This window comes from Sturnira hondurensis, unplaced genomic scaffold (assembly GCF_014824575.4).
Source record: "Sturnira hondurensis isolate 20B ecotype Veracruz unplaced genomic scaffold, ASM1482457v3 Scaffold0025370, whole genome shotgun sequence".
NCBI lineage: Eukaryota > Metazoa > Chordata > Mammalia > Chiroptera > Phyllostomidae > Sturnira > Sturnira hondurensis.
Window position 1 is genome coordinate 16,028,018 of NW_028098001.1, and position 26,407 is coordinate 16,054,424.

At 38.4% G+C, this 26,407-nt stretch overlaps 1 protein-coding gene across 3 annotated transcripts; it reads right to left on the reverse strand.

Annotated features, from left to right (window-relative positions):
• Positions 1-8,501: 8,501 nt before the first annotated feature.
• CD1E (CD1e molecule) lies at positions 8,502-11,933 on the reverse strand. Of its 3 annotated transcripts, none has more exons than XM_037039423.1 (6): positions 11,689-11,933; positions 11,072-11,368; positions 10,163-10,441; positions 9,654-9,932; positions 9,175-9,268; positions 8,502-9,063 (listed from the first exon to the last, which is right to left on the reverse strand). In XM_037039423.1, exons 1-6 carry the CDS (start codon positions 11,747-11,749, stop codon positions 8,910-8,912), a joined length of 1,164 nt encoding a protein of 387 aa, XP_036895318.1. In that variant the 5' UTR covers positions 11,750-11,933; the 3' UTR covers positions 8,502-8,909. The 3 variants fall into 3 exon arrangements, with proteins under 3 accessions (XP_036895318.1, XP_036895320.1, XP_036895319.1); XM_037039425.1 differs by having other exon boundaries at positions 8,502-8,990; positions 11,689-11,931; XM_037039424.1 differs by having other exon boundaries at positions 8,502-9,043; positions 11,689-11,929.
• Between the last annotated feature and the right edge of the window lie 14,474 nt (positions 11,934-26,407).

Below are 26,407 nucleotides of genomic sequence, written 5' to 3' on the forward strand. Positions count from 1 at the left end.
GCAAAGGACCTGAAGAGACACTTCTCCAAGGAGGATGTACAGAATTCCTTAAGACATATAAAAAATTCTCAGCATCACTGACCATCAGAGAGATGCAAATTAAAACCACAATGAGATACCACTTCACATGGGTCAGAATAGCTATCACAAACAAATCAACAAATAAGTGCCGGTGAGGTTGTGGAGAAAAGGAAACTTTAGGACACTTTTGGCAGGAATGCAGACTAGTGCTGCCACTATGGAAAACAGTATGGAATTTCCTCAGAAAACTAAAAATGCAACTGCTTTTTGACCCAGCAATTCCACTGGTGGGATTCTACCCTAAGAATCCTGTTATTTGTTTCTCTCGTTTTTGTTTCTTTTGACCTAATGTCTGCACACCAGTCATCTCAGATCATCTTTCTACAGACTTCCTGTGTTGAAAACAACAACAAAAAAAGGGCTTGGTCATAATGCTTTTATAAAACTGAAATAACATTTTAATCACTCTTACTTCATAAGCAATTTGTTTTCCTAATTTATCACTCATTCATCTAGTTCCATACCATCTCTAGAACTTTAATCTTTATTTATTTTTTATCAATTTACTGATTTATTTGCTAGTACATTAATATATGTTGACAAATGTTTAACATAAATTTGTAATGTTTTTTTAATATTTTTAAATCTGTGGCATTCTATTTATTATGAGATCGTGTACAAATAATGTAACATGACACGCAGAGGTTTATGTCCTATTTTTATATGTGACCATGCCTACTTCCTGAAATTCGGTGTCTGTGTTTCTCAATCTATCTGAGAAAAAATAAATTTTTCCCCAATTTATTATGCATCAATCATTTTGTAAAAAGTAATGAAAATGAATTATTTTAAATAATAAAAAAGATATAAATTTTTGTTATAGTACTAACTTAACATACATAAAATTACTCTGTTGATTTGTTATAAAACTTATTAAATGTTTAAATTCAGCCTTCATACTGATATTATAACAAGTTTTAGACAAGTAACAACTATACCGTAAGTCTGATCCTGCTTTTTTTTTAACAGTTTTTGAATTCTTTTTCTTTTACAGTTGTCCCACACTTTGAATAATATAGCTCTATTTTTCAGGTATCTTTAAATGTTTAGAATTCCCATAACATACAAAACTGAAATGTCTATCTCTATGTCTTTACTTCCACAGTTTGAAGTTTCATCACAAGTGGGCCCAGTGTACCAATCATCTTTCAACTTTCAATTTTAGTGGAATATCAAAGGCCTGTTTTGTAATCCATCAGGAAGAACTGGACACTACTTTCCTGATGACCTCAACCTAACTCAGAAAACAAAACAGTGATTTCTAACTAGCAGTCACAACATTGTATTTCAACTATTTATTCATATGGACATCCCACCATGTACAGTAGTTCTCAAACATTTTTGTTATTGCTCTCAAATAAGTGTCTTTAGCACGGATACATCTCAATTCTAGGCCTAAACCCAGTGGTCTGTTTGATTTCTCCATTCTGAACCTTAACAGGAATTTCAAATTAAACATCTAAAACCAAATTCTTAGTTTGTCCTCCAAATCTGTTCCCTTTTTATTTGTCTTATCTATCAAGTTAATTGTAATTCCAAATAGAATTCCAACTTCAGACAAAAACCTAGAGTCATTCCTGACTCTCTGTTTTTTCTAATAGAACAAATGGAATTTATCTTTAAAACACATTGGCTCTATTTTCAACATACACACAATTTAAGTCTCTTTTTACCACATCCATCTCAAGTGCTATGGTTTACTATCAACAATTTCTCAAATTACTACAACAGGCTTGAAATTGGTCCTTCTACTTTTACCACTGCCCTGGTCCCCATGTTTAGTGTCACAGAAGCATAATATATAGTGGGGAAAAGATTTGACATAAGACAAGAAAATCTGGCTTTGGCCATATTTAAGAATTCAAGCCCTGGCTGGTGTGGCTCAACAGATTGTGTGCCTGCCTGAGGACTGAAAGGTTTCCAGTTGAATTACCAGTCAGGGCACATGCCTGGGTTATAGACCAAGTCCCCATCTGGAGGCATGTGCAAGGCAACAGATCAATGTATCTCTCTCACATTGATGTTTCTCTCCCTTTCGTTCTCCCTCCCTACTCCTGTAAGATAAATAAAATTCTTTTTTTTAATTTTTTTAAAATTTATTTAATTATTTTTCAAGTACAGTTTTCTATTACACTTTTTAATATATTTTATTGATTATGCTATTACAGATGTCTCTTTTCCTCCCTTCATTCCCGTCCACCCTGCACACCCTCTCCCACCCACATTCCCCCCATTTAGTTCATGTCCATGTGTCATAAATTCTTTAGCTTCTACATTTCCCATACTGTAACAGGGCACAGCCAGGAGGGGGGCCCCCAAAGGGGATTTGTGATGGGGTCCAGAGCTCAGGGTGTCCAGGAAATATTGAGATGTCCTAACACCCCCCATGTGTCAGTTGGGGGAAGGGACAAATGGAGCAGGGCCATTGAGAGCTGTTTTGCATAGCAATAGTTTTGCAGCTAACCTCTGGAATGATTATTTAACATATCTATAATTTTTAACTGGTTTCACAGATATGTTAAATAGCTGTGGCCATGCTTTGAGCCAGGGAGGAGGAAGTGACTTCCACCCAAGACATAATTAGGGGCAGGTCCCCTGAGTTACAGCACCTGTAACTGGAAGCTTGGAGTTGATTGGCTCCACGCCATGGGGCCATACCTGCCCAGACTCATAATGGCAGCCCAGTAAACTTGCAATAATACAGAGATACTGACAGGTGTAACTGATTGTGGGAGGAGTCGAAAATGGGGCTGCAAAGGAAGATTGGTTCAGGGATTTAAACCCAGACATGGCAGCCATTGGGGAGGGAGCCATGTGGCTTTAGCAGAGTGAGGACCCCCTCTTGCCCAAATGAAGGGGAGAGCCACGTGGTTCCAGCAGAGTAAGGGTCCCCTCTTGGCCAGGTGAAAGGAAGAACCACACTGTTTTGTAAGAATGTAGACCCCTGTAGCCAGGTGAAAGGGAAAACCACACACTTTGCCAGAATGGAGATCCCTGCAGCCAGATGAAGAAGAAAGCCACACACTTTTGGTCAGAGTGGAGACCCCTGGGGCTTTGGGGTGCTCCCTTTGGCCATGTGGTCTGGGAAGCAGGAGAGACTTTGCCTGGAAAAATGGGTATGGAGAACTCTTGCCAGTGGACTGTGAGAAGGTGCCACATGACTTTCGATTAACTGGAGATCCTGCCTGGACGGCAACACAGCTCATGGTGCTAGCGACCTGAAACACAGACACGTGCTTCTTTTCCTGAGATATGGTACCCTGAATTAGGGCAAGGGGAGAAGTAAGTGCTGTCAGCATCTCTGGTTATCCTAAAGTACTTTGATATTTTTATGGGGACAGCAGGTCACTACTTTAAGTCTATACAGCTTTATATAAACCTTTTCTTTCCTTTTCACAAATCTCTGGCATTGAAAGATGTCTTTCCAATTGGTGGCAGACAGAAGAGCCCAGTAGGTATTAGTATACCATCATTGGGAGGGGACCCTGTTTTCTGTAGCAGTTTTTGGCATTCCTCAGTGGGCCAACTATTGCCCCCGCCTTGGACCTCTGTTTGGTAACAATACTATTCTTGCCTTCCCTCTATCTATTTTCTACCTACCATCTATACTACTTATTCTCTGTACCTTCCCCTCTCCCCGCTCTAATCCTCCCACTCTCCTGCTGCTAACCCCCCATGTGATCTCCATTTCTATGGTTCTGTTCCTGTTCTAGTTGTTTGCTTAGTTAATTTTTTATTTCACTATAATTTTTAAAATATTTTATTTATTTTCTTTAGGGGGGGGGAGGAAAGGAGTGAAATATCAATGTATGGATGCCTCTAGTGAGTCCCCTGCTGGGAACTGGCCTACAACCCAGGCTTGTGCCCTGACTGGGAATCAAACCGTGATCGTGTGGTTCGCAGGCCTGTGCTCAATCCACTGAGCTACACCAGCCAGGGCTAGTTTATTTTTGTTTTTGTTTTAGGTGTGCTTGTTAATAATTGTGAGTTTGCTGTCATTTTACTAAACATGTTTTTTTATCTTCTTTTTCTTAGATAAGTCCCTTTAACACTTCATATAATAAGGGCTTGGTGATGATGAACTCCTTTAACTTGACCATATCTGAGAAGCACTTTATCTGCCCTTCTTAAAAATATGGATGCTGTAAAAAAATAAAAAAATTATTGAGACGAAAATACTAGAGTCTTCGAGCAAAGTCTATTCCATAGAAAACACTGAAAATATTCATATCACATGCCTCTGCTAGAAACTAAATGTCCTCTCAGATTTGATAGAGGTCACTCCTGTGTCCTTCTTTCATGTCATAAAAACTTGACCTTTTTTAGGAGACAATTCTGTGTGGTGTGGGTCCAGCCCTCAGTGGCAAACATTTACTGCAAAATAACTTCCTCAAATCTGTGCTAAACCTTCCAAGGATGAGTGTAACCAGTTCAAACACTTTTTCCTTTTCATTTGCAAATATCCCTCTTCTGTGGTGTAATTAGGGGCATTGACTCCTTTGTTTTCTTTTTTTCCTATTTATTTATTTATTAAGATTTTATTTATTTATCTTTAGTGGGAAAAGGAAGGAGAGAGAGAGAGAAATATCATGTATGATTGCCTCTCGTGCATCCCCTGCCAGCAACTGGCCTGCAACCTATGCATGTACCCTGACTAGGAATCAAACTGCAATCCTTTGGTTTGCAGGCTTGTTCTCAATCCACTGAGCTAAACTAGCCAGGACTTGACTCCTTTGTTTTCTGTAAAAGGTAACCACCAAAAGCAACCTGTGTGTAGTAAATGAGGACCATCACGTAATATGCTGAGAAACCCAATAAAACCCAGTCATGGCAAGGGCCGGGGCTTTTGCCTTCCTTGAGAGAAAAGCCATTTTGTCCCTTTTCCTCCACTAGACTTGGTAGTTGATGTGAATGTCTCATTTCTTCCATAATGACTTGGACACTTCAGGCCAGTGTCCGCATCACCTTTATTTATTATTGCTCCAAAGAGTTTATTAAAAGTCTGCCTTTCTCTCTAGACTCTAGGGCTCTACCAATAGATAAACTTGTCATAAAATAGGTGATGGGTTCTAAACAATGGAACAGTTAGCCCCTAAACTCTCCTCGTGGTTAAGAGTACAGCCTTGGTATGTGGTCATGGAACTATCTGCTAACTGGAAAATAGAAACTTTCACTAAGAAATCTACCAATCTGCCTGGCTGGTGTAGCTCAGTGGATTGAGTGCAGGCCTGTGAACCAAAGGATTGCACTTAGATTCCCAGTCAGGGCACATGCCTGGGTTGCAGGCCAGTTCCCAGCAGGGGATGCACAAGAGGCAACTATACATCAATATTTCTCTCCTTCTCTCCTTTCCTTCCCCTCTAAAAGATAAATAAATAAAATATTTTTAATATATTTTATTGATTATACCATTACAGTTGTTCTATTCCCCCCTTCATTCCCCTCCACCTGCACACTGCCTCCCCCACCATTCTTGTTTATAACCACGTGTCTCAAGTTCTTTAGATTCTATATTTCCCCCACTATTCTCGCCCTCCCCCTATCTATTTTCTACCTACTGTCTACGATATTTTCTGTACCTTCTCCCCCATTCTCCTCCTCCCACTCCCCTGTTGCTAACCCTCCATGTGTTCTTCATTTCTATGGTTCCACTCCTGATCTAGCTGTCCTCTTGGTTTGCTTTTGTTTTAGGTGTGGTTGTTAATAACTGTGAGTTTGCTGTCCTTTCACTGTTCATATTTTTCATCTTCTTTTTCTTATATAAGTCCCTTTAACATTTCATATAATAAGGGCTTGGTGATGATGAACTCCTTGAACTTGACCTTATCTGAGAAGCACTTTATCTGTCCTTCCATTCTGAATGAAAGCTTTGCTGGATAAAGCAATCTTGGCTGTAGGTCTTTGGATTTCATGACTTGGAATACTTCTTTCCAGCCCCTTCTTGCCTGTAAGGTCTCTTTTGAGAAATCCACAGACATTCTGATGGGTACTCCTTTGTAGGTGACTGTCCCCTTATTTCTTGCTGCTTCTAGGATTCTCTCCTTCATTTTTATCTTGGCTAATGTAATTATGACGTGCCTTGGTGTGTTTCTTCTTGGGTCCAACTTCTTTGGCACTCTCTGAGCTTCCTGGATTTCCTGGAAGTCTATTTGCTTTGCCAGACTGGGGAAGTTCTCCTTTATTATTTGTTCAAATACGTTTTCCACTCGTGGCTGTTTCTTTCCCCCTTCTGGTACCCCTATAATCCGGATGTTGGAACGTTTAAAGGTGTCTTGGAGGTTCCTAAGCCTCTCCTCATTTTTTTGAATTCTCATTTCTTCATTCCTTTCTGGTTGGATGTTTCATTCTTCCTTCTGTTCCATTCCATTGATTTGAGTCCCAGTTTCCTTTCCATCGCTATTGGATTCCTGGACATCTCCCTTCATTTCAATTCGTTTAGCCTTCATATGTTCCTCTAATTTGTGACTATAATCAACCAGTTCTGTTAGCATCCTGATAAACAGTGTCTTGAATTGTGCTTCTGAAAGGCTGGCAATTTCTCGGTCGCTGAGAGTTATTGGCTCTGGGACTTTGAGTTCTTCTTGCGCCATCTTTTAGGCTGTTCATGCCTGTTCTGTAGCAGGATCGGAGCCCTAGGGTGTTCACTAGCGCAGGGCAACTAAGTCACTGGGCTGTGACATTGTATGGGGGGCGGGGTCAAAGAGGGACTATGGCGTCCCGTCTGCCACCTGCTGCCGCGGCCCTCACCGGTGCCGCAGTTGCTGCCGTCACCGGGCCCACACGTTTTGTCCCACTGCACGTGAGTGTGCCACCACCTTCAGCCCTCGCCCCCTGGGGCCTGTGTGGTCTGTCTCACTGTGCGCGAATGTGTGACCTCGGTCAGTCTGCCCCGCACCCCAACTGGTTCCGGGCTGCCTGCGCGCCTAGGTCGGGGAACCTGTCCTGCCCGTCCCTGCTCGCTGCTGGCTCAGCCCCTCTTACTGTCCCCCTTGAAGGGTTAGATGTAGTCGGACTTCCGTATAATTCAATTTTCTGTCTTTTGGTTGTGTCTTTGTTTCTCCAAACCTTTTTGTATTCAAACTTGGTTGTGGGAGAAGGCACAGTGTTTCCACCTATGCCTCCATCTTGGTGGAACTTGATAAATAAATAAAATCTTAAAAAAGTAATCTACCAATCTTTTCAATTACCACCTTCAAAGGAAGGTGTTGGTTGGACATCAGTATAAACTGCACCTTAATGGCTCTCTGTTCTTCAACAGGCTCAAATGTACCTCCATTAAAATAATTAGATAATTAGAAATTTTATATAAAATGTAAGAGGAAAACAAACTATAAATAGTAATTATAATACAATAACATACCAAAATAGTAAAGAAAATAAACATATATCTTGGCAGGCATCCAATACCTCTTGCCTTCATTGCCTTGGCTCTGCCAATTAAAATTGTCCCCAATCCCAATGTCTTCTTCCTAATTTCTCAAAATATTAATTTCTTCCTTAAATAGGCTTATCTACTAATATACGAACATGCACAATCTCAGAGAAATGGAAATCCCAGTCTAACCCCATTCTCATTTTGACAGAAGATTTCTCATATATCATTATATTTGAAATATCTCTAAAGATGTACAAACACCAGTCACTGTAAAGTCTGAAAGATTTTTCTGCCTCTTCACCTCTGGTGAGTGAAAAAAGGAGGAATAAAACATTTTAATAATAACAGCCAAAGATGCAGATATGTCAAAGAGGAAATGAATTAAGATATCATTTAATTTGACAGTAAATTTATTTTATTTAGAATAATTGAAATACATCATATTCAGGCAGAACCAGCTACAAAATTTGTGGGGTCAGTATGAAATTAAAATGCAATATCTCATTCAAAAATTACTAAGGATTTCAAGATGGCAACAGCTACACAGGTCAAATACCCATCAAGCTGGCCCTGAATTCAGGTTATGCTTTTCGTCGTGAATACAAATATAAACTCCAAATTCTGCCTTTAAGGAACTGATATTTAAAAAGAAAAAAAGAGCAAAAAAACAAATAACAGTGTTCAGAGAACAGATACATAATGCATTTAGGGAGAGTATTCCAATTTGGAGAACATACAAAAGATTTTTTCTTTTTTTTATAGTTACAAAATTTGTATTTCTTTTATTATTGAATTTATTGAGATCGCATTGGTTAATAAAATTTTATAGTTTCAGATGTACAATTCTTTAAGACATCATCTGAATGTTTCATTGTGTATTTATCAGCCTAAATCAGATCTTCTTCCATCATTTATCCTACATTTACTTTCTTGTACTTCTCTCCAACTCCCTTTCCTTCTGGTAATCACCATACTGTTAACTGTTTCTATGAGTTTTTTTTTTTCTTTTGCTTAATCCTTTTCACCCAGCTCCAAAACCTCCCTCCCCTCTGACAACTGTCTGTTCTCTGTATTTATGAATCTGTTTCTATTTTGTTAATTTATCTTGTTTTTTAGATTTCACATATAAGTGGAATTATATGGTACTTGTCTTGAGATTCAAATTAAGTAATCCAGAGAAGCTTCTGTGAGAAACAGGACTCTGAGTTTGAGTTTGAAGGATAAATGAGCATATGGCCAAAGCAGAAAAGAGATTGTCACAAGATGGGGGAGGGAGACAAGTTTCTGAAACTCTTCCAAATCAGAGTCAGAATCTCTGCAAGAATAATATGTTTTAATAAAATCACATTTTGTTTATTTGTGTATACCATATTTAACAAGAAGTAGACAAGTATCTTATGTATAAAGTGAAACAAATGTCATTAGAGTTGATTTAGGCTTATCTTTCATTTCTTTAAGAATCTATTCTTGATCCAAGATTTCTGTGCCAAGCAGAGAAAACTTCCTGAACTCCTGGGTTCTTGGATATTGGCTTCTGTGGGAAAAGTAGGGTTGAGTATATGGGGAGAGCAGACGTTCTGATTTGAGCTGTGGGAAGAGAAGAAAAGCTTGATATAAAAGAAGGGAAATTAGACAGAAAAAGGTAAGAAAGAAAAACAATAGAGAAAAATAAAACTAGTTAATAAGTAGTTGAAGAAACAGAACAAGAAAAGTCTCACCTTTGTTTTTTAAACCACGAGTCAACCAAAACCAAGATAACCAGGGTAACTAATACAGCCAAACAGATACATATCAGGAGGATGGGGGATCCATCTGGTTGGGCATAAAATAAGAATGTTAATCTATTAAGTACTCTTTATTCTACCTCAGTTAATGTTTCTCATTTTATAGGAGAGAGAAATTTCAAGAGTTTTTCCCTGTATTTTCCAGTCTTCATTTCAATTCTTCCTGAGTCTATGTCCCTGATCTCACCCCACCTCTTTTCTTTTTTTTTTGCCAAATAATTATATCTTTTTTTCTCTTTAGTATTTCTAATCATCTACCTCTGTGGGCTTTTAAAATTTAATTGCTATCATTCTTTATCTTCTTTATTCGTGTTTTCCCACTTTTATCCTCTTGTGTATATCATTTCTATCCATTTCACCCTGGAACTATGGGAAGATTATCATTTCCCATCTGGGCCCTCATTCTTTCTCACCCCACTGAATGATTATATCATGGCCTCTCAAGCTGCTGTGTTTCACTCGGCAAGTCAGGCCAGCTGCCTCTCCAGCTGCCACATTCAGGGTTACTCGAAGATACCATGTTCTGTCAAAATTGGGCAAGAGTTCACTTCGCTGAGTGCCCAGCTGCTCCTGTTCACCCCGCATCCACATCACCCATACAGGTTTTGGATGAAAGCCAGAGACATGGCACACCAGTAGCAAACGTCCAGGACCAGGACTAGAACCCTTGGACAACCACACTTCTGGCCTCACTGGAAAGAAGAAGGTGAGAAAAAAATGGAAGTTAAGAGGGCATCCTAAGCCAAAGCTTAGTGACTTGAATACCTTAGCAGTTTGAATAATCACTTGTCTTGGAAAGAGTCCTAAACCCAAACCCACCTTCTAGCCCTGGGTTTTATTATGGGCTTCAAAGGGGTAATAAAGAGTGAAAAACTCAAATACAAGAATATAAAAATACAAGGGTAGAAAAAGTTGGGCTCACCTTGTCGTTCCAGTTCTGACTTCCCTGCTTCAAGAAGGCCTGCTAGATATCGAGGGCAGGTGTCAATGAGAAGGATCTGAACAATTTCTTTAATAACTCGGTAGTGATTAAGCACTTTACAAACTTTCTGAGCCTGACTCCCTGTTCCTGGAGATGGCTTCCAGGAATTTCCTTGGAAACTCAGAAAATCCGATCCTTGGTATGCCCCATTTAAGAAGTTTTCTGAAGCCTTCCCAGAATGCATTCTACAGCCAAATGATATCTGGAGCTCAAAGGGATCTGGAGATGGACAAGAAAAAAATAGTCAATATAAAAAGGAATTATAGGGAAGGAAAGTAAACAATCTAGGAAGTAAAGGGATACAAGGAAAAAAGTTCTAGTATCATGGAAGACTAGAGTTTGGATGAAGAAAGGAGAAGAAATTTGTGGGGAGAAAATGTGAAAATAATAAAGGTATATTAAAACAATGAATTCAAAGGGGCTCAATAGGAAGACTATTAGAAACATAGTGGACAAGGCAAGAACTCACATGGGAGTGGTTAGGTACTGGTTAGGTAGGCAACCAGAACAATCAGGGTAAGGAGAAAGAAGAGCAAGATTCTGGTTTTGAAAGGCTGAGTAGGAGGCCAAGGATGAAGGAAAGAACATCAAAAAGAGATAACTATTCCAAGGAGTCAGCATATGAAGGTGTATTTAAGGATGTGAAGAGATATGTACATGTAAGTCTTTCTGTGTATGTGGTGGGGTGGGGGTAGAGTGAGGGTGGTGGTGAAGGATGAAGCAAAGTGAAGACAGTGAACCAGAGGAGAAAGAAAAATGTCAGGAAGGTTGAAAGATAGTCAGAACCCATATACCATCTTCCCCTGATCAGAACCCCAGGCAAATATCAGCTTGAAAAAGCATACTCACATTCAAACTGAAACTGACTGGAAAATGCCTGAACTTCCCGAGGGAAACTATGGAAGTACAACTGCAATAGGTATTGCAGATTCTTCAATTCTTCCTTGCTAAAACTACCCTGGGACCAAGGCCATAGAAAGTGGATGGTGCCCAAAACACTGTCCCAGCGATGAGTCTGCAACTCGCCCAGCCAGCCTGAGGCCTGGGTGTGTGCCCAGCTGTGGTTGGCAAAGGAGAAGATCTGGAGCACTCGAAAGGAGAGGGGCTCTTCTGCTGCTAGATGATGGGGTCCTAGAACTTGGGTAGTTGAGAGTCAAAGAAATGACAATTGAGAGAAGGTGAAAGGAGGGCAGAACAGGACCACATAGAAAAAGAAAAATGGAGATAGTTACAGAGTTTGCACATATTTCCATATCCCCTTCTCCCTGATTCAGCCTCTCCTCCCCAAAATCAGAGAAAGAAGCTGAGACTGGGGTCAAGGATGCATTGCCTGAAACTAAACTGTCATTCAGATTTCAAGGCTACCTAGTGGGAGCATTACTCCTTGCTCCCAGATTCTCCCCAGAACTTTTCATCCACCCTGCTATGCCCAACCACAAGTATTTTTCTACTGGAGTTCTTCTTACCCATTGTACTTGGCCCATGACAAAGACTTTTCTTGAAGAGCAGGAGCAGAAGAAGCAGCATTGGAGCTCTGTTAGGTGAATTATGCCTTAGCAAGACAAACTCTTCTCAGATATCAGCTCTCCTTTCAAATCCTTTTGAACTCTTACCTAACTTCCCTTGCCATACAAACAAACCTCTTTCTCTGCTCACTTCCCTGTAAGAGAAACCCTACTGCCTCCCTCAGCCACAAGCCTCCCACAGGGTATCTTATTTCACTTCCATCTCTCCCACTAGCTGGCTTCCAGATTTTCGTCCTGCTCTTGTCTACCTCAAAATCTCCTAATTTCACCAACAACTATGAAAGGAGTTCTGGCTTATAATAAAATCTCCCCTGGCTGGTGTGGCTCAGTGGATTGAGTGCCAGCCTGTAAACTAAAGGGTCACTGGTTCAATTCTTAGTCAGGGCAAATGCCTGGTTTGTGGGCCACGTCCCCAGTGGGGGGTGCTCAAGAGGCAACCACACATTGCTGTTTCTCCTTCTACCCATTTCCCTCATTCTAGAAATGAATAAATAAAGTCTTCAAAAAATAATAAAGTCTGCAGTCTGTAGTCTGGCAGGAAAATTCAGTACCTCTGGGCCTTGGAGAAATCAAGCCCACACTTGGATTTTCAATATACTTTTCTATAAGAAGTGAGAGGTCTTCAGTAGTTCCCAGTGGCCTTTCCAACAGTCTCCCCACTCCTTATCTTTCTGTTGTCTTCTCCTTTCTCTCCTATTGTCTTCCCCTTATTCCTTTCTCCCTCTTCTTAGTCTTCTCTATATTTTTCTACTTACCCTTTATTTTTTCCTCTGGAATCTACTGTCACTCTTCTCACTGCTGTACCAGTTCTCCCTGTCCCCTCAGACTCTCCTCTGTCCCTTTTTCTGCCCTTCACAAAATCATATCAGAAGACACTAGGCATTTAGAATATAACTGTATAATTCACAGGTAAATTTTCACAATCTATAGTGAGAAAAAGAGTAGCAGTAGCAATACAGATGATCAGATAATCTATGGAAAATACTCTTTTGCTCAGCTTCTCCAGTCACACAAATTATCACTGTTAAAGGGATGCATGAGTGAGCTTGACCTGGAAATGGTTAGCTGATAGATAGATAATCACTCATGTTGTATAGGGAATATGCAGGGATCTTGGATCCCCACTATACTCTAAATGAGTTGAATGTGTTTATAGGTACTCTGAGTATAAAGAGAAGTCATGCAGCCTTCTTTTCATAGTCCATGGCCTGGGAGCACTAGTATTTCCTCAGTAGTGTCTGATTAGAAAGAAGTTTTATTGGATACAAGAAGTAAATTCAGGGGACTGGAATATTCATGGGAGAATTAATTACTGTGTTGAGTATTTATTTTTGTCCTTTCACTGACAGAAGGAAGTTTAAATACTATCCTTTATTTAGTTTTCATATAAGCATTCCACTGACATTTAATCAGAACCCACCTGATTAGCCAAAAAGTATACCAGACACTAAGATTTCAGGGAGAAGTCTTAAGATAAAAAAATCCCCCCAAACTCTATTTTTATATTATGGGAAACTCACAGAATTGTGTCCAGAATTTTTAGAAAAGTTTATGCTCAATCTCATCCATGGTTTCTGAATTCTAAGAAACTGGCTTCAGATGGCTCATGTTTGGTGCTGTGGGGAAATATTTCAAAATTCTGAGGTAATGAGATAATCTTAAAAAATTTTGTTCAGGCCAATTATTATTCTCGTATGAGGACAAAATATATCCATACTGGAACATTCAAAAACTCAAAGAATATACCACATAACTGCCCTCATGAAACTAATGATCTGAGTAAAATTAAAAAATTAACCAAGAACTCATGAACATAGACAACAGGGTAGGGTTTGACTGTGGGATGGGAGTGGGTGAGGCAGGGGAGAGCAATGGAGAAAAATATGGGACAATTATAATTGAACAAAAATAAAAATTTAACCCACATAATGAAATAAAAACCAATATAAAATTATTTTTTACAAATGAATAAGACTACATTATATTAAAAGGCTTCTGCGCACACACACATAAAAATCAACAAAACAAAAAGGCAAAAAAACTGAAGGTTAGAAGATATGTGCAAACAAAATCTCTGATAAAGGTCTAATATCCAAATATATAAGTAACTCATATAACACAGCAACAACAACAACAAAAACAAAAACAAGCAACCCAATTTAAAAAATGGGCAGAAGACCTGAAAAGACACTTTCCCAAGAAGATATACAAATGGCCAGCAGATATATGAAAAGATGTTAAACTTCACTACAAGCCAAGGAAAAATCACAATGAGACACTATGTCATACTTGTTTGAATGGTTATTATCAACAAGACAAAAAGTAAGTGTTGAAGAGGCTGTGAAAAAATAGGATCCCTAATACACTGCTAATAAAATGCAAAATGGTACAGCCACTGTGGAAACAGTATGACGTTTATTCGAAAAGGAAAAATAAGAATAAAGACCAGAACAATGGAGTCTTAAGAGGTTCCCTTGGCCTCTCCCCTTGAAGTTTCAATAATTTGTATAGCTATAATTCAACAAAGCATTCCTTGCTCAATGCACAAGCACAGCTGAGTGATCTGGGCATTAAAACATCTGAAGGTGGGCAAGGGGAGCAAACCAGAGAAATTGATAGAAAGAAGAGTTGGGAGGACTTCCGCCAAGATGGAGGCGTAGGTGGAAACACTGTGCCTTCTCCCACAACCAAATTTGAATACAACAAAGGTTTGGAGAACAAAGACGCAGCCAAAGAACAGAAAATTGAACTATATCCAAGTCCAACAACAACGAACTGTTCTACCAGATGAGTAAGAGGGGTGGAGCCAGCAGCGGAGCAGCGTTGGGCAGGAAGGATCCCCCGACCCCAGATGCAGGCATCTGGGGTAGCACTCACCATTGCCTTCCTTTGGCCCCGCCCACACGTACAGCATCACAACTCAGCTACTGGGTCGCCCGGCCCTGGTGAATACCTAGGGCTCTGCACCTCATACGTAACAGGCACAAACAATCCAAAATATGGCACAAGAAGAACTCAAAAGCCCAGAGTCCATAACTCTAAGTGATCAGGAAATAGCAAAACTCTCAGATGCACAATTCAAGACACTGGTGATCAGGATGCTGACAGAACTGGTTGATTATAGTCACAAATTAGAGGAACATATGAAGGATAAACTAATTGAAATGAAGGGAAATGCACAGGAAATCAATAGTGATGGAAAGGAAACTGGGACTCAAATCAAGGGGGTGGACCAGAAGGAAGAAAGAAATGACCAAACAGGAAAAAGTAAAGTTACAAGAATTCAAAAAATGAGGAGAGGCTTAGGAACCTCCAAGACACCTTTAAACGTTCCAACATCCGGATTATAGGGGTACCAGAAGGGGAAGAGGAACAGCCACGAGTGGAAAATTTATTTGAACAAATAATAAAGGAGAACTTCCCCAGTCTGGCAAATCAAATAGACTTCCAGGAAATCCAGGAAGCTCAGAGAGTCCCAAAGTAGTTGAATCCAAGAAGGAACACACCAAGGCACAACATAATTACATTAGCCAAGATTAAAATGAAGCAGAGAATCCTAGAAGCAGCAAGAGAAAAGGGGACAGTCACCTACAAAGGAGTTCCCATCAGACTGTCAGCGGATTTCTCAAAAGATACCTTCCAGGCAAGAAGGAGCTGGAAGGAAGTATTCCAAGTCATGAAATCCAAAGACCTACAGCCAAGACTGCTCTACCCAGCAAAGCTCTCATTTAGAATGGAAGGGTAGGTAAAGTGCTTCTCAGATAAGGTCAAGTTCAAGGAGTTCCTCATCACCAAGCTCTTATTATATGAAATGTTAAAGGGACTTATCTAAGAAAAAGAAGATAAAAAATATGAACAATGAAAGGACAGCAAACTCACAGTTACTAACAACCACACCTAAAACAAAAGCAAACCAAGAGGACAGCTAGATCAGGAGTGGAACCATAGAAATGAAGAACGCATGGAGGGTTAGCAACAGGGGAGTGGGAGGAGGAGAAGGGGGGAGAAGATACAGAAAATAAGTAGCATAGATGATAGGTAAAAAATAGATGGGGGGAGGGCAAGAATAGCAGGGGAAATATAGAATCTAAAGAACTTGAGACATGTGGGCATAAACTAAAGAGGGGAAGGGTGGGGGAGGGGTGTGTAGGGTGGAGGGGAATGAAGGGTGGAGTAGACCAACTGTAATGGTATAATCAATAAAATATATTTTTAAAAAAAGAATGCAAAAAAAAAAAGAGTTAGGAGAGTGCCAAGGATGCAGCCCAGAGATCACTGAAGGTCTCAACCAGGAGAGGGAGGAAATCAGTCTGTTGTTGGCACTCCCTTCAGCCCCCCTCAGGAGTACAGAGAGATGGAGTGAATATTTCTTCAGGGTGGTCAGTATGAGCTATGGATTAAACCAGTGACCTGGGTTAGAACAAAGAACAGAGGTGCAGCTATGGTTGTCTGAAAGCTGGCATTTCAGATAAAGAAACAAAGCCACAAAGCCTGGTCACCTCTTGCACCCTCTCAAAGCACACCTCATACCCTCCCAGAGATAGCAGCTGGACCCAGAAGAAGCTGTAGCAGTGAGTGGGTTGCAAGCACATTATCTGCAAATCTGAGAGCTGGTAGTACTAAAACATTATTCTCTGAGTGATAGCTGCAGTCTGCCCTAATCCCAGGATCAGTGAAGATAGAGAGGGGAAGCTGCTAAGGTCTTCCAAGTCATTATTACTGGATGAACAAAGCAGCAAAGGCAGCAAGCAGCCTCCCCCAGCTCATCCCATACACACATTCATTGTGGCTGCACTGTCAATACTATATGGTTTCAGAGGATGGCCTTGAGATTTCACAGATTGAAAACACATTGGCTATCACATTCCCTTGAGAAGGTGGTCCCCTGAGAACACAGTGACCTAGACACAGAGGGGACACTAGCCATCCCAGGGAACACAAGACATTCTCCATTAACTCATAGAAATATGAAAAGCCTGAGAAGTACAGGAGAACTATAAAACTTGTGATTCAGCATCTTGTTCTGGAAAACAATAAAAAGTCTTCTTTTTATCAATCAACTAGGAAAGTGCTACTCATACATAAATGCCTGGACAGAGAAGGAATATATCAAATGTCATGAAAAACCATGTCATGTTAAGGCAGCTCAGAAACAAAACTTAAAAATATTCAGAAAATAAACTTTAAAAATACATGAAAATATGTGACCTATAACAGAGTTCAAAATTGCAGTTCTGAAAAAAAATCAATGAGTTACAAGAAAACACAGATAAGCAATCTAATAAACTGAAATAAAATAAATGAACAAAACTAGTACTTTACAAAAAGATCAAAACTTTTAAAATGAACAAAATAGAAATTGTTGAGATGAAGAACTCTGTAAAAGAGATAACCAAGCTTAAGAAATACAACTGACCAGATGGAAGAAGTAATTAGTGATTACAAAGACAGAAACCTAGAAATAATGCAGAGGAAAAAAGAGAGAGACTATAGAATATTTTTAAAAAAATGAAAGAACTCTACAAAATTATCTGACTTTATCAGAAAAAAAACTATGTAAAATAACAGGCATATGAGGAGAAGAGATGGACAAGGGAACAGAGAGCTTATTCAAATAACCAGTTGACAAGGACTTCCCAAACCCATGGAAAGAGCTAGATTCCCAAATTTGAGAGGCAAACAAAAACATCTAACTACTTCAATCCAAACAGGTCTTCTTTAAGGCACATTACATTACAACTGTTAAAAATAAACACAAAAAACTAATTCTCAAGGCAGCCTTGGGGGGAAAAAACAGTGTCTTATAAAAGAAATTCCACTAGATTATCATTAGATTCCTCGGCAGAGCACATATAAGGAAACACAGAGTGGAATAAAACATTTAAAGTATAAGTCATGAATAATACATCCAGCAAAGTTATTCTTTAGATATGAAGAAGAAATAAAGACTTTCAAGACATACAGAAGCTGAGAAAATGTACCACTAAAGGACCTCTATTGCAGAAAATATTCATTCAAGAGGGTTACTTTAGCCCTGGCTGGTGTAGCTCAGTGGATTGAGCACGGGCCTGCGAACCACACGATTGCAGTTCGATTCCCAGTCAGGGCACATGCCTGGGTTGCAGGTCAGTTCCCAGCAGGGGACTCACGAGAGGCAACCATCCATTGATACTTCTCTCCTCTCCTTCCCTTCCCCTCTATAGATAAATAAATAAAATCTTTAAAAAAAGAGGGTTACTTTAATGAAACATAGAACAAAAGATCACAAAACTATGAGTAAGAATACCAACAGAACACAGAAGCAAGATATCACAACCCATTTTTAGAATAGGGCACTGTACATTTAAATATCACAGAAAGACTAAAAGTGTAAAAACTTTTAAACAGAGGAAGAAGACAAAAGCTAAAGCAATTGGGAGATAAACACACAACATAAGTAGGGATAATGTGTGACAACAGAAACATAAAAGGAGAGGAGTACATGTATGAATTTGCAAAGGGGGTGGACACTAGGTGTATTCAGAAGAAAAATGAACCACTGATCTTGGTTATTTCCTTCCTTCTACTTGCTCTGAGCTGTCTTTGTTGTTGTTCTTTGAGTTCTTGCAGGCATAGGGTTAGGTTGTTTCTTTGAAATGTTTCCATCTTTTTTAGGTAAGCCTGTATTGCTATGAACTTCCCTCTCAGGACTGCCTTTGCCATGTCCCATAAGTTTTGGATTGTGAGTTCACTTTCATTTGTTTCCAGAAACTTTTTGATTTCTTCCCTAATTTCAACTTTGACCCATTCGTTGTTTAATAGCATATCATTCAGTCTCCATGATTTTGGGTGTTTTGGGTTTTTCCTTTGGGATTGTTTTCTAATTTCAGTCCCTTGTGGTCAGAGAAAATGCTTGGTATGATTTCAATTTTCTTGAATTTGTTACGGCTTGTTTTGTGTCCTATCATGTGGTCTATCTTTGAAAAGGACAAATACCATATGATCTCATCTTTAACAGGAAGCTAAACAACAAAACAAATAAGCAAGCAAAATATAACCAAAGATACTGAAATAGAGAACAGCCTGACAGTGACCAGAGGGGCAAGGGGAGGGAATTTCAGGGGAAATAGGGGAGGGGTTTAGAGGAACAAATATAAAGGATACATGGACAACTGAGAAGGGTGGAAATGGGAGGGAGGGGGGAGCACGAGGGGTGGGATGGGATGGGAACCTAGTGGTAAGCACACAGACAAAAAAATGTACATGGACTAAACTCAGTAATAAAAAAGCACAGAGTACCAGAATTAATAAAAAAAGAACAAACCCAACAATATGCTGTCTTCAGGAGACATATCTCAGCTGCAAAAACAAATATAAACAAATTGAAAGGGCAAAAAAATTTTTTTTAAAAAATAGCATCCATAGAAAAGAAGGTATAGCACTAGTTGTATCTGATAAAGTAGATTTTAAGATAAAAAATGGTAATGAGATACAAATATGGACATTTTATAATGATAAAGATAAAAATACATGAACAAGACATAACACTTTTCAATATATATGCACCTAATTATGAAGGACCAAATATATAAAGCAACTGCTAACAGAACTATAAAACCTGACAAAAACCCAATTAACATAGAAGACCTCAATATCACACTGACAACTATGGACAGATCATCAAAGCAGAAAATCAATAAGGGATATCAGTCTTAAACAAAACATCAGACCATATGGATATAATTGACATTTTATTACCCTTTTATTCCAGAACACAAGAATATACATTCTTTTCTAATGTACATAAAATATTCTCAAAGATAAACCATATATTAGAACACAAACTGGTCTTAACAAATTTAAGAAGGTTGAAATTGTATTGAGCATTATTTCAACTACAATGCTTTGAAACTGGAAATGAACTTCAAAAAATAGCAGAAAAATACCACAAATTAGACATTAAACAATTTGCTGCTAAACATGACTGAGTCAAAAAAATAAATAAAAGAGATAAAAAAATTACATAGAGACAAATGAGAATGACAATACAGCATATCAAAACTTTTGGAATACAGCTAAATGATAATAAGAAATGTTTATATCACTACAAGCTTATCTATTAAAAAAAGAAAAATTTCAGATAAAACTAAAAAGTGTTTAAAAAGTGCAACCCAAAATCAGCAGAAGAAAAAATTACATCAAAATTAAATAAAATAGGGAGCAAAACAACAATAAAAATATAATACAAGAAACATGTGTAAAGGACACATAGACAAAGCCAAAGAGGATAGATCTGAGGGTGGGAGGAGGGGATGGGTGTGTCAGGGGGATCATGGTGGGGTGAAGATGGAAAGAACTGTATTTGGACAACAATAAAAAAATAACACAACAAATAGCTTGTTCTTTGAAAAGATTAATAAAATTGACAAACCTCTGGCTAATCTCATGAATGAAATTAGAGAAAACATTCAAATATACAAAATCAGAAATAAAGAAAAGGTTAAAACAGACACCACAGATATGCAAAAGATCATACAAAATACTATAAAATATTGTATGCTACCTAGAAGAAATAAATAAGTTCCCAGAAATAGGTAATTTTTCTAGGCTGAGTCACAAACAATTGAAAATTTTAAATAGATAAAAGAGTGATGAGATTAAAACAACCATCACAAACTTCCCAAAATGAGAGATCCAGGACCAGATGGCTTCACTAGTGAATTCTACCAAATATTCAATGAAGGTTTAACATCTACCTTTCTCAAAGTTTTCTAAAAATTTAAAAAGTAGTAATAATTCCTAATACATTTAAAAGTCCAACACTACCCTGATACAAGACTTGGAAAGATAACTCCAACAAAGCAAATTACAGACTCCCTCTGGTAAATAAATTGTAAAAACCAAAACCAAAACCAAATTGAAAAATTCTAACAAATCAAATACAATGGTAGGTAATACATCATGATTAAATGGGATTTATTCCAAGACACAAGGAGAGTTTAACATAAGCAAACCAATCAATGTAACACACTACACTAGCAAAATGTAAGATAAAATTATATGATCATATCAATAAACGCAGAAAAGGCACTTGATGAGACACAATATTCATTTATAATTTAAAAACCCAATTAAATAGGTATAGACATTTCCTCAATATAATAAGATTATCATCACACAACCTCAGCTAATACCATAATGGTGAAAATCTGAGAATTTTACTTTAGGATTGGGAACACAACAAAGATGTTACTATCACCACTCTTATTGAACATAGTCCTGGAAGTCCTAGAAAGAGCAATCAGGCAAAGAGAAAGAAATAATGCATCCAGATTGGGAATAAAGAAGTAAGATAGTCATTTTCTGCAGATGATGTGATTCTTTCTACAGCAAATCCTAAAGATTCCACCAAAAAACTGTAAGAAACAGTAAACAAATACAGCAAAGTTGCAGAATACAAAATCGGTGAACAGAAATCTATTGCACTCCTACATATTAACAATACAATTTCAGGAAAAAAAGGTATTTTTGTAATTTCTACAACAAAAAATATCTAGGAAAAAACTTAATAAACAATGTGAAGACCTGTGTACTGAAAACCATGAAGCATTATCAAGAGAGATCAAACAGAGCACAATAAAATATATTCTGTGTTCATGGATTGAAAGTGTCAACATAATTAAATATGTCTATATCATTTAAAGCAATATATAAATTTAATGCAATTCTCCATCAAAATTTCAATGACAGAGCTAGCTACTGTGGATCAATTGGTTGGGGAATTATCCCATAAACTGAAAGGTTGGGGGTTCAATTCCCAGGCAGGGCATATGCCTAGATTTATTCCCTAGTTAGGGCACAGGTGAGAGGCAACAGATCAATATTTCTCTCTCACATTGATGTTTCTCTCTCTCTCTCTGCCTCCCTCCCTTCCCTTCTTTCTAAAACCAATAAGCACGTCCCAGGGGAGGATTTTTTAAAATCCCAGTGACATTTTTAAAGCAATAGAATTAAAAAAAACACATAAGATTTTTACTGAACCAAAAAGACCTTGAACAGCCAAAGCAATCTGAGAAAAAAGATTGAAGCTGTGGTATCACCCTCCCTGACTTCAAATACTACAAAAAGTGACGATAATTGAAACAGCATGGTATTGGCAGAAAAAGAGACACACAGACTGATGGAAAAATATTGAGAGCCCAGAAATGAATACACATGTATATGAGTAAATACTTTTTGACAAAGGGGCCAAAAACATACAATAAAGAAAAGAAAATGTCTTCAATAAATGGTCCTCGAAATTTTGGAAAACCACATTCAAAAAAATTAAACTAGACTAGTGTTTTTCTTCATATAAAAAATAACTCATGGATAGGACTGGAAAGCATTATGCTGAGTGATATAAGCCAGGCGATGAAAGACAAATACCATATGATCTCACCTTTAACAGAAACCTAAACAACAAAACAAACAAGCAAGCAAAATATAACTAAAGACACTGAAATACAGATCAGGTGGACAGTGACCAGAAAGGATAGGGGAGGGAATTTCAAGGGAAAAGGGGGATTTACAGGAACTAGTATAAAGGACACATGGACAACTAAGGGAGGTGGAAATTAGAGGGAGGTGGGGAGCACTAGGTGGGTGGGCTGGGATGGGAGTAAAAGACAGAAAACTGTACTTGGACAACTAAGTAAATGAAAAAAATAACTTAAAATGGATCAAAAGACCTAAATATAAAAAGGAAACAATAAATTACATGCAATGCAACATGGATACAAAACTTATGAACCTTAATCTTTAAGCAGATTTTATACATTGACCCCAAATGCAAGGGAAGTAAAGGCAAACATTAATAAATGGTAGTAAATTAAACCAAATGTTTATGCACAACCAAAGAAACCACCCACAAAACAAAATACAACTAACCAAATGGAAGAATATTTTTGTGAACCACAGCTCTAACAAAAGTTTAATATTCAAAATATCTAAAGAATTCACATAACTCAACACCAAACAAGCAATCCAATTAAAAAAATGGGAAGAAGACCTGAACAGACACTTCTCCCAAGAAGACATGAATGACCAACAGATATATGAATAGATGCTCAAGTTCACTTGCTGTTAGGGGAATAAAAATCAAAGCTACAATAAAATACCACCTTACACTTTTTACAATGGCTATCATCAAGGAGACATATAATAATAAGTTATGGAGTGGTTATGGAGGAAAAGTAACCCTCATTTGCTGTTTGTAGAAATGTAAACTGGGATAGCCACTATGAAAAACAGTATACAGGCTTCTCAAAAAATTAACAATAGTTACCATATGACCCAGCAACCCCTCTTCTGTGTATCTAACCCCAAAACTAAAAATGTTTATTCCCCAAAACATATTCATCCCTATGTTCATTGAAGGTAGCCAATGGAAACAACCAAAGTGTCGTTTGATAGATGATTAGATAAAGATGTGTTACACATATATAATAAGACACTACTGAGACAGAAATAGAAGTGAAATATTGCCATTTGTGGCAACAGGGATAAATTTTGGGATTATGCTAAGAGAAATAAGTCAGAAAAAGTTAAGAATTTTTTATGATTTTGCTTACATGTGGAATATAAAATTGAAAGCAATAAATGAACAAACAAGAAAAACAAACACACAAAAACTTACACATACAGACAGCAATATAGTGGTTATCAGAGGAAAAGGGTAAAGAAGTTCAAATATATGGTGACAAAGATTTGACTTTGGGTGGTGGCCACACAATACCATATACAGATGATATATTATAGAATTCTACACTGGAAATTTATATAATCTTATTAAATAGTGTCACCTCAATAAATTTAATATTTAATTTTTAAAAATGTTTTATTGATTTAGAGAGAAGGAAAAGGATAGAGAAAGAAAGGGAGAGAAACATCAATGTGTGGTTACCTCTCACACATTCCACACTGGGGACCCTACCTGAAACTCAAGTGTATGCCCCAGCCAGGAATTTAGCTGGCAACCCTTTGTTTTGCAGACTGGCACTAGATCTACTAAACCATACCAGCAAAAGCTAATATTTATTTATTTTTTAAAAAATGAGAACAGAACTACCATGTGGCCCAGTAAGTCCTCTTTTCGGTATCTACTAAAAATTTATAAATGCTTATCTGTAAAGATATTTCTACCCCTATTGTTAAGCAGCATTATTCCCAGTAGCCAAGACATGGAAAACATCTCATTTGAGAATTAATGAATAAAGAAGGGGTGATACATATGTACAGTGTTATACTACTCAGTCATTAAAGTTTGTGACAACATAGATTTTGAGAGTATCATGCTAAGCAAAGGATTTTAGACAGAAAAATACAAAAACTATATGATTTCATTTATTTGTGGAAAATAAAACAGAAAGCAACAAACTCAAACACACAGAAAATCGTGGGGTGGTTATCAGAGGGGAAGGGGATGAGGGGAGGTTGAAGAGAGTAAAGAGGGTCAAATATATAGTGATGGAAGGAGACTAGACTTTTGGTCATGAACACACAATTCAATATACTAATGATTTATTATAAAATTGCACAATTGAAACATAATGTCATTCATCAATGTCGCTCTAATAGATTTAACTTAAAATGTTATTTCTAAAATATATAGTTAAATCTAGATAAGTGTTTGTACTTATAAAGTCAATGCATTTGGCTAATATTTCAAAGAAAAATTTAATAACCAAAAAATTAATTTTTAAATTATTTTACTAAGAACTGGGGATGTAGATTTTTTAAAAAAGGAGAAAATGATGGTTTACATCTAATCATATCTAATTCATCAAAAGAGAACAATATAAATATAGTTTGTTAGAACAATCAGTTAAATTATGATGTTTTTGAGAGCCTTGATTAAGCCAAGGTGGCAGAGAAAACAAACTTTTTGATTATCTCCAGAATATTAAAATATTTCCTAACAAAAAATTAATAAATTAGGGGGTTTCACAGAAGATGGTGGCAGAGTAGGACAAAGGATTTCGCTTCCCTCCATGCGCCAGAGAAAAAACGGGGTGATATGCGGAGGAGTGCAGCGGATACCCAACATGGACCAAGCATATAGGAAGGTGGGACTCCAGAAAGTGTAGCGGACACTGAATGACCAGAGGTTGAGGAGAGGAGATGACCGCAGATCAACAAGGTAGAAGGGAACAGCACAGAGGTTGCAGGCCCTCCACCAGCCTTGTCAGGGCCCTGGTCAGGCCGCCCTGGTCTCTGAGAGCCGAGGAGGGGCAACAACAACCCTGGGAGAGAACTAGTCACCGGTACCCTCCCTATCCAGTAGGACACAGATTGGAAAACACCAGGAGAGATCGGTTTGCCTGTAGTGGCAGAGAGAGGAGTGGGCACTGGGAAGCAAACCAGAGGGCTCTGATAAGCCGTGGAGTCAGGCTGTGGTTGCTGGCTTTGGAGAACTGAGAGTTGGACATGCGTTCCCTGTAGCTCGAGGTCAGAGTCGGGTCTGCCACAGACTCTGGGAGCCTCGGGCGGCTAGCAAGGCCCCTGGAAGAGAGCCAGTCATGAGCTCCCTCCCTATCCAGCCAGTGCAGATTGAGAAGTGCCGGGAGTCAGGCCGTGGTTGCTGGCTTAGGAGAATTGTAAGTTGCCCTGTGTGTTCTGCCACAGCACTGAGAAAGGTCTGGGCCCAAAAGCCTAGAAAGCCTGGAAAGCCAGGAAAGCCTGGCTGGGAGTGCGCACCCTTACGCCAGGCCAGGGCTGGGAAGCCTGGGGAAAAATCTGCTCTCAGTGGGGCTTGGGAGAGCGATGCCAGTTTGGATACTGGGGGAACGCTGGTAAGACCAGTTGAGTTCTCTGAGATGTGAGAAAGGCCACACTAAGAGCCCTTCATGCTGCTGCAGCTAGTGAGACCAGAAGAAAATGTTTGACCAGCTGGAAACCAAAAAAGGAAGTAGGTGGAAGCAGAGAACACCAAGATACCTGCAGGAGACTGCACCACTGAATTTCACAAATATCATACCACAGAAGTTCACACCATAAACCCAGGGAAGCAGAACAGATCAATTTAAGAAGCTGAGGCCAAGAAGGAGAGCATCACAAACAATGGGAAGACAAAGAAACAATCCCCAAATGAAAGAAAAGGAGGAAGTCTCAGAAAGATGAAATAGAGGCAAGTCAACTATCAGATATTGAATTCAAAGCACTGGTTATGAGGAAATTCAAAGAGTTTACAATGAGCTACCAGAAACTACAGAGGAGCTACAGTGAACTCTCTGCAAACTATATCAACATGTATAAGGAAATAGAAACCATCAGCAAAGGCCAAGAGGAAATGAAGAATACAATTTCTGAAATGAAGAACACAGTAGAAGGTATGAAGAGTACGATCGATGAGGCAGAAGAGCACATAACCAAGATTGAAGACAGGGTAGAAAGAATCTCCCAGATGGACCAAGTAATGGAAAAGAGAATCAGAAAGAATGAGGAGAGTTTAAGAGAAATGCAAGACAATATGAAACATAATAATATCCAAATAATAGGAATACCAGAAGGAGAAGAACAAGAACAAGGGATAGAAAACCTACTTGAAAGAGTAATAACAGAAAATTTTCCTACATTGACGAGAGATAAAGACACACGAATCCAGGAATCGCAGAGTCCCAATCATGTGGAACCCAAAGAG